General features: G+C 37.0%; 1 protein-coding gene across 5 annotated transcripts in view; it reads left to right on the top strand.

The window, feature by feature from the left end:
• Positions 1–3925: 3925 nt before the first annotated feature.
• The window catches only part of LOC140142117 (coatomer subunit zeta-1-like), a 257967-nt gene continuing 252619 nt past the window's right edge, over positions 3926–9273 (top strand). For all 5 annotated transcript variants that reach the window (XM_072164083.1, XM_072164081.1, XM_072164082.1 and 2 more), the window contains exons 1-2: positions 3926–3965; positions 6879–6947. In XM_072164083.1, the coding sequence (XP_072020184.1) occupies positions 3948–3965; positions 6879–6947 (87 nt within the window). In that variant the 5' untranslated portion in view covers positions 3926–3947. The remainder of the gene's footprint in view (positions 3966–6878; positions 6948–9273) is intronic.

Genomic DNA, 9273 nt, shown 5'->3' with positions numbered 1-9273 from the left:
CATGAAAGAGAAAATCGGGAAGGCAAAGGGAAAGAAAAGGGGCAAGGAGCTTGTTCCCCACCAAAGTGAATCATGTCAGGCCCTACCTGGAATCATCGATGTGTTCATGTCGTGTCGGGGAAACACAATTTAAAAAGAATATTAAACAAATAAATCTCTGAAATTGCACTAGAAATAACGTCATCATTGAGCCCACACAAAATGATCTCATTTCTTTTCTCAGATTTAGATCACGGCCAAGTTGAAAGTATAAACCTCGCGGGCATTTTATGCAATTCAATTTGAACTTAGCTCGAAGGAAGCACAGCAAATGTGGCGCATCGTGTTACGCGCGACACACACGCATATCAGACGGGTACGGTCAACTTGGAATTACTGCATATCCACGTATTATGCATGCATGCAAAGACAAAATTGAAGATTTTAAGCTTTGTATTAATCATACAAGATAAATATGATGTGCCGATAAATTACGTGCAATGGGCTATCTATATCTTTGTTAATTTGTTAAGGGCCCATGGGAGGAATAGGATACCGTCAGAAAATCTAATGGAGGTGTGGTGTCAAACAACGGGGAACAGGTTGGGAACCCCGGTCGGTAACGCCCCTGCCAGCAGGATAGATTTTATGACGTAGTTTTGTCAAAGGACTGGAGACTGGTAATCAAAATAATTGTCATAAATTTCAAAAACAATTAAATCATGTCTATTCTTTCCGCCAAAGACCGAAAGGAAGAGTTCGTTCCGCGACCGTGCTGGACCATCGACCAAGTACGAAATCGGCACAATTGCGACAAATACCCATACCTAACGTTTCGGGGGCACATAGGCCTACAGCATGCCCCCTCTCCCCTATAAAAATATGATAGGCATACAACCATTTGCTCATACAACAAGTTGGAAAATCTGTTGCCTAAAATTATTCAGCTTTGTAAAACTTTTTCCAGTATGGACGGTGTCACTCTCTTAGGTAAGTCTTTTACCTAAAGTGTGACAGAATCGCCCAAATTCCATTTTTGTCACTGCATCAAACACAAAACGTTTTCGACATTATCCGTAAAAGGTTAGAAAGGGTTGCCATAAAACCTTTAAATTTTACAATAACATTTTGACAACATTTTAAAAATGTTGTTGGAGTTGTTGGAATATGATTTCATACAAAACGTTTCCAAACGTTTTCACCCCGTTTTCATGCTTTTTATAAAACCCGACATTTAATCCGGGCCTTTAATGTTATCAAAACGTTTTTACCAAAACCCAAACCCGAAACATTTAAACTGCTAAAACGTTTTAAAAGCATTTTGTGTTTGTTGGAGTATTATCATTATGATATTTACTTCGTAACCAATGATAAAGTGACAAAGAGTCCCGGCAAAGAGTACAGACAGCGAAAGAATTATGGTATAGGCCTACCAGTTATTTTCACTCCTGTATGTCCTAAACAAAGACAGATATGTCATAATTAAAGCCATATTATAACATTTGCTGAGGAAGACGCCCTCACTGAATTTTTAAAATTCCTTTTTTTACACGATTAAATTGTACTTTATTAAACCAATATACCCTGCAAAAATCAAGACTCTAGGTGCTGTAGTTTTGTCAAAATCCGAGATTTTGAATAAAACGCCGGATTCGGCGCTTTATTATTACGATGGAAAATATTAGTCGAACGCAACACGATGTTCATAACACACAGTACGTACACGGCGTGCGGGACGGTGATATACACAACAAAGGGTGGTACCACAACATGACCGAAGGAGTGGTACGTATTGGCGACATGTGCGCTGGTAGTAGGCCCTAAATTCCAATTTTCTTTGCTTTGCCGTAGTTGTTCGGCTCAAAAATAAAAGGGGATATATCTGACAGTAAAAGCTAACATTTTATGGCAAAGAAATGCTAATATATTTTGTTTGAAAATGTTATAATATGGCTTTAAGAACCAGCAGCCAGAATAGCTGCATCTTTCAGCTCGGATTTAAGACCTCATTCATTGAAATCAGTCAAGAAATAAACATGTGATCCAAAATCCCAAGGAAGATGCAAATTCAAAAGTTGCAAATATTGCTCCATATGCCCTTAGCGTTCTCGATCGGCCTGTATAGAGTGACGTACTGCTTTCAATATTAGAACATAAAAGCCATAAATGTACGATTTGTTTTTCAAACTCTAAAATGTAAATGAGTGAAACACTCACTCCCCAAAGAGTGATTCACTTATAAAACCACTCAAATAAGAGTGAAATGTGTTTTTTAAATTTAAAACCACTCAAAAAAGAGTGAAAACCACTCTAAAATAGTGAATTTCAACTCGTTCAAATTAAGGAGTTAAATGAAGGACAACACGTTTTTAGAGTTGTCCTTCATTTGACTCCTTGAAAGAGTTAAAATTCACTCTTTTAGAGTTTTCACTCCTTTTAGAGTGGTTTTAAAGTTAAACAACACATTTCACTCTTTTTTGAGTGGTCTTATAAGTGAATTTTCCGTGATTTTCCGTGATATTATGAGTGAAAAACATGTTGCTTTTACTATTTTCAAGCTCAAATCCTTAGATATGGGTCCCTTTTTTCGGTAAAATTTACCCTTAGAAATGAGTATGGGTTCGGAAGCTCAGACGAGCCGCACATTACCGTCGAAAAATAATCCAAGCACCCCCGGAAAATACAGTACAATTGCATAAAAATTGTAGCCTACAAATGCACACTGGCCCATCAAATACTTGTAGCAAATCACAACTTCATTTGGGGCAAAAATAGTCTGAAATTGAAATTGAAAGTTTAAAACAAGCTCAGAGCATTTTCAGAAATGCCTCAAAAGACTCCCAAAGCACCTTAGCCTAAGTACCGGTATAAAAAGATTGAATTATCATTTTATTCTGGAGCTGGCCTCATCGGCACAATGTTGTTTGATGTTATCCTTCTCAGGCTCCCTTTCTGTTCAAAGTGTCCCCCTTCCTTTCTACTCTTTTCTCCATTTCCTCGTTTTGTTTTGTTTTGTTTTTTTGGGGGGGGGGAGCCGGCCCCCTGTTTCCGCACCTGGCCCCCCTAGCGCGGCGCTAGTCCGTTCCACTGCATGATGCGCCGGGGTCGAAGAACAACTACTGGGAAACTCTAGTAAGTCTGGTACAAAAGTTGAACATGGTTGTGTCTAATGTTTTTTTTTTTACCTAATATCATGAACTTGAGGCAAAACCAAAATGATAAGGCACATACCATACTGAAACCTGATCCCGCCCCCCCCCAACTCAACACAAAAGTTGATAACCATGAGAGAATACCAAATCTTTCAAAGGCCCCCTTTGCAATGATTCAATTTACCCCCCTTTTTCAGGCAAAATCGAGGACTAAATTTGACCAAAAACAACCCCTTTTTTGTGGTTTTTAATGACCAGCATTTCAAACACCCCTTTTCAATGATTAGAATTTCAAACACCCCTTATCAATGACACTAAACAATGTTAAATATTGACATAAAATTTCTAGATTTTCTCAAGTAGGCCTACCCCTTTTATCCAAATTTCGCAGACAGAGCAAATTAAATACCCCTATTTTGCTGATTTCACAATTTCGCGGTCTTTGCTTGGCCCTTTCTGCGCAATTTGGTAACTCTCATGGTTGTCAACTTTTGTGTTATAGTTGGGGGGGGGGGGGGGGTCAGTCCTTCTCCTCTCGGACCGTCGCCATTTCATTTCAACTATAAATTTTTACTGATGTTAAGACTAATTTTTACTGAATAAAATAATTAAAGAATCCTTGCTGTCCTTGTACAGGTTGTATTTATGTGTTTTCTGTCCTTTAACTCCCCCCTCCCACCGCAACTTGCTTACCGGTAGGCCCGGGCGGTAGGCCTACCAATGAATTTGTAAACGAGTTTCGTCGGCTGCTTCGCCTTTTAAAATAATTGAAGATAGCGCCCTCTCTTGACAGCCTCCACGTTGGCAAAATCCAACATGGACGCCCCCTTACCGGTAAGTACAACGTAATTAGTCTACAGAAAATGACGAATAATTGTACCTCAGGCATAAGTAATTTTAATTTGAAATGGGCTAAATTATAGACTAACTACATATGAATTATACTTTGTTAGCGTGGAAGTTGTAAATACTTCAGATTTCTCAGGAAAGACCTTGATATCGCAGTGTTTACATCCTATTAAAAGTACACGTAATGAAAACTGTCGAATTCGGCAGACTTGACCTGCACTATCTGTACTGTTTACTGTCACTTTAATAGTCAACCAATATTGTACATTTTAATATGATGAATTTTATTTTTCATCAAATTGGTAATAAAATAGTTATTGGCTAATATCATGGGTAGTGGGTACAATGATGGGTTTTTAATATAATATAGGGGCCTAATTTGTTCTATCTCAGACTCAGACTCAGGAATGTGTCTTATGGGTTACGTGAAATTTAATTGACAATACTATAGTCAATATAACAATTTCAATACAATAAGTTGAATATACTAACAGTCCATTAAGAGTCACATGCCCAATGAGACAATTCATATGTTTTTGATTTGATTAATATAATTTGAATCAAATGAACAGCCAGCCCTCGAATTAACCCACGGCACCCATAGCATTTTGCCGTGGGTGCCCAACCCCACTGCCGTAATGCCCTCAAAATACATCCTTTACCCAAGGCAGTCACTTGCCGTGCCCTCTAATGAAGTTGCGGTCGGTGCCCCAGACATGCCCCTTCATTATAAAATAATCTAGCTATACGTTTGTGTGTGTGTTTTCTTCACGTTTGAGAAATTGCCTTGGTGCCCTTCTCAAATTTTCAACACTTGCCATGATGCCCTCTTGAAATATTACAAACTGCTGTGCTGCCTTGCCTTTTCAGTGAAAATCCAAGGCAATTATCAACTTGCCCTAAAAAAGTTGCTGTGCCCCTTCAGATCCTTAATTCGAGGGCTGCAAATGAGTTTAAATCACACATGATAGATAAATCATGTCTCAATAATTTGTCTTTTTCGGAACTTGAGGGTATTTGAAAAAAAATTGTGGAAAGTTGACAAAACCATTCTCAGTAAATTTTGCAATTTTGCTTTAACTGACGGGTAAATGAAATTAGCGCTCATTGCCACTCAATGACTATACTGGAAGTAGTCCGAATAATCAGTCCCAGAACAAAATATTAATTTCTGACATGATCGTGTTCTGGGTCTGAAATGTTTCCATATGAAATCTTGATAGCAAATTGGACAAAAGAAGCACATGGTTCTACTTGACAGCTTTTTAATCCCTATTCATGTTACGTGAATCATGCTATTGTGGACCATCCTTCTGATACTTGAGTGTTTGGACAAGTGGAACGGTCTTTTGTCTACCTCTCTGTTTGTTAACAGACGAGGAGGTCAAAATTGTCATCCTCGCCGAATAGGAAAGATAGCGTATATAAATAGTACGGCACTATACTGGAAGAAGAAGAGAATATTATGTTTTTTATGGAAATAACACCTCAAGTTCTTCACATTGATAGTGTTATTCACACATGCACGACTTTCCAACTAAATTATTGTACAATGTAAGTGTATTTTTCTAATAAGTGAAATTCACTGATTGTAGAAAGTGACAAGATTTTGCATTTTAATGTTACCTGGAGTTTGATATTAGAGGTTTGGTTTTAAGGAGCGATTACCGAATAGGGTACTCTACTAAAGTTTGTTCGGCTTATATAAGGCGGAAAAAATAAAACTCATAACACTGTGTATTGCTATATAGAATGGCGTGCATGCTGTCAGGTGCAGTGCTAACGCTAGTTGTGCATTGCGTAATGAGTGACTGGCGCATGAGCGTGAGTAGGGACTTTATTGACGCGCACAGTAACTAAAGCCGAATAATTTCCACCTTATATAAGCAGAACAAACTTTAGTCTCATTACAAGACTGCCCTACCCCAACCCTATCCCTAAACTTTCTAAATGAAGACTAGACTCAAGTCTAGCAAATTGTACCCAGTTTGATTATTGTACATGTTTTAAGTTATGATGACTTCAGCCAATTGATATATTTCTTTATATTTTGCAAGCTTAAGGGATCTAAAATGAGCGTTTATTGCGTTTCGACAGTATTTTTTGTGGGACATGAGAGCACCTCAGACCTATCGAATTGCATTCTGAATACGAAGCATGTCTTTCTGATATCAAATAATTGTCATTTTTTGAAAATCGCAATATAATACAAATTTTATGACAAAGACAAATTATAAAAATTTGATATTTTTCAAATTTTTGATATATAACAGTCCTCAAAGTAAATTATATAAATCTAATGATATATTCATAAAGTGTATGTAGCTGGGAGGAAAAGCCGACGATCAATTGAAAATTTTGACTTTTCATATTGAAGATATGGATTTTTTTCCAAAAAAGACCTAATTTTTTTTTGTGTTTTGGGAAAAAATCCATATCTTCAATAATGAAAGGTCAAAATTTTCAATTGATCGTCGGCTTTTCATCCCACCTACATACACTTTAAGTATAAATCATCAGATTTGTAAAATTTACTTCGAGTACTGTTAAATATCAAAAATATCAATTTTTAATTGTTTGCCATAAAATGTGTATTACATTGCGAATTTCAAAAAATCAAAATTATTTGATATCAGAAGGACATTCTTCGTATTCAGAATACCATTCGATATGTCTGATGTGCTCTAATGTCCCACAATAAATACTGTTCAAACGTTCATACCCCAGCCCTTAATAGTTTGTCAAAACTTATCATGCTGACTTGAGGTATATTTTGCTGGAACATTCACATTTTTCTCAGCCATGGCCGTGTTCATATTGTGACATCCCCATTGTTTCAAGAGCAAAATAACCAATTTTTCTTTTGCTTTATTAACATGTTGCAATTTATCTAAGCAGGAAGCATCGCTGTACACTGTCAAAGCAGTAACAATCCTTGATAATGATGGAGAGAGACTGGTAGCTAAGGTAAGGAAAATAATTTGTCCTGACAATTTGGTTGGTTTGCAATTTGCATGGTGGTTGGTTTGAAATAAAATGCTGTGCTGGTACTTCACTATATCCATCTGAGTCTCAAATTGCTGTTTGTTTTTGGGTGGGTGCGGCGTGCCGCACCCACCCTGTATTCTCTGACTATTGACCTACTTTTTCACATGCCGCAGTGTTGAGAAAATATTCGTGCTGGTTATATCCCAAACACCCACAGAGGTGATAGTTTACTGTGAGTTTTGTAATTATTACTTGATTTTGATATGTAAGTAATACGATAAAGTCGTCATAGGCAGTAATGTGTTTGTATTTAAAAAATAACAAAAATAATTATTTAAGTAATAGAAATACTATTTGGAAATTGCAGCAAGATTTGCAGATGTTTTTATTTGAACAGTACCAGTTCACCAGTTTTGCTAGTTTTCCTAATCTTTGGGCTAAATTAATAGCATCGTGAAAACCAAACAGTCAATTAATTTATGTCAACATTTCCTTGTTTGACATCGCATGCAAACATTATCTTATTTACATAATGGTTTTGACCTCGAGTCATGAGTGGTGATTCATTGTTTAGGCCAAGTAAAATAAATAACGTGTATATCGTCCCCGCCCTCTCCGATTTTTGGAGATTTTTAAATATTTTGGTTATTTTTCCTATTTGCTTCCTTACTTTGTTTATAAAATTGTTGTGATGAAATGACATGTTTAGAAGTTCTTAGTTATCATTTATAAACACATTGCAAACACTTTCTTCAAGCTAGGGGTAGGGCTTTGGGGAAATAACAAAAATATTAGGTGCCTCCCTCTTTTTATGATGTGTTGACAAACATTTGCCATTGCAATTTTACACAGAAATGAATGGTAAAACAATAACACGATAACAAATAATAAGGACCTCCCTCACCAATTTTTGAAAAAGTCCGGACATATACATTTTTTTTTTACTTGGCCTTAATTGGCATACTCCTAAATATTTTACCATATTTTACTATGGTGGAGGGCTATTTTGTTGTGTAGTCCTACAAAGGTGGGTGACTAAAAAGTAGCCTGTTGGTACATGTTTTACCGTACAGTCCTATGGTGTGGGTTTTAATTTTTTTATTTTGTTGTCCTAATTCGATTGCTCTTAGTTCGTTATTTATATAACTTCAAACACAAACCTTCTTAGGCAGCCCTCGAATTAACCCACGGCACCCATGGCATTTTGCCGTGGGTGCCCATCCCCACTGCCGTAATGCCCTCAAAATATGTCCTTTACCCAAGGCAGGCATTCACTTGCCGTGCCCTCTACTGAAGTTGCCGTCGGTGCCCCAGCCCTGCCCCTTCATTATAAAATCATCTATCTATGTTTGTGTGTGTTTTCTTCACTTTTGAGAAATTGCCTTGGTGCCCTTCTCAAATTTTCAACAGTTGCCATGATGCCCTCTTGAAATATTACAAACTGCCGTGCTGCCTTGCCTTTTCAGTGAAAATCCAAGGCAATTATCAACTTGCCCTAAAAAAGTTGCCGTGCCCCTTCAGATCCTTAATTCGAGGGCTGTTCTTAGGGATGCACCATTAGATTCTCAGGGTGGGGTAGGAAGTTTTTCAAAAAAAAAAAAAAAAACTTCACCCACTTCATGAGCAAAAAAAACTTTCTCCACCAACTATAAAAAAATAAAAAACTTTCCCCGACCCCAACTTCCTACCCCCTCTCAGTATCAAATGGTGCGTCCCTTAGTTTAATTCTTTCAATCAAAATTTCACTCCTCTGCTAATGATGACAAGTGATAATCGAAGTAATACTGCATTAGGCCAAATACAAAAATAAACATGTTTCACGTCCCCTCCCTCCTTTTTGGAGGTTTCTTCAATTATATTTTTATATTTTGCAATTCAGTTAGGCCCTATAACTTTTTAAAAATTATGTCTAGGGAGTTGAGATGCTTTTTATAGCCTTCTCAATATACAAGAAACAATTTGGAAGGTTTCGAGATCATTAGAGGGGCCTACCCTCAGAACAACAAATAAAAAGAGGCCTCCTCCTTTTTGCAGGCATTATTGTGCACGCTAAAATAGCTCTAAATATGGGTATTTACATCGATTCTGCGATACAAAATAAAAAGGCCCCTCCTACTCCTTTTTTTCAAAAAACCTGGACGTAAAACATGTTTTTTATTTTACTTGAACTTATCAATATGGAACTACACCTTTATCTTGACAATTCATTTGCTCGCCCTATTCCTTTTAAAGGAATTTTTATTTATTGTGAACTTGACTTACTCATTCTTTCATTTCTCTTGACAATTTTTCATTTGCCCACCCT

The sequence above is a fragment of the Amphiura filiformis genome, chromosome 20, assembly GCF_039555335.1.
Source record: "Amphiura filiformis chromosome 20, Afil_fr2py, whole genome shotgun sequence".
In the NCBI taxonomy this organism is placed as follows: domain Eukaryota; kingdom Metazoa; phylum Echinodermata; class Ophiuroidea; order Amphilepidida; family Amphiuridae; genus Amphiura; species Amphiura filiformis.
The sequence above is the reverse complement of the archived record's forward strand: the minus strand, read 5'-3'. Positions and strand labels throughout refer to the sequence as shown.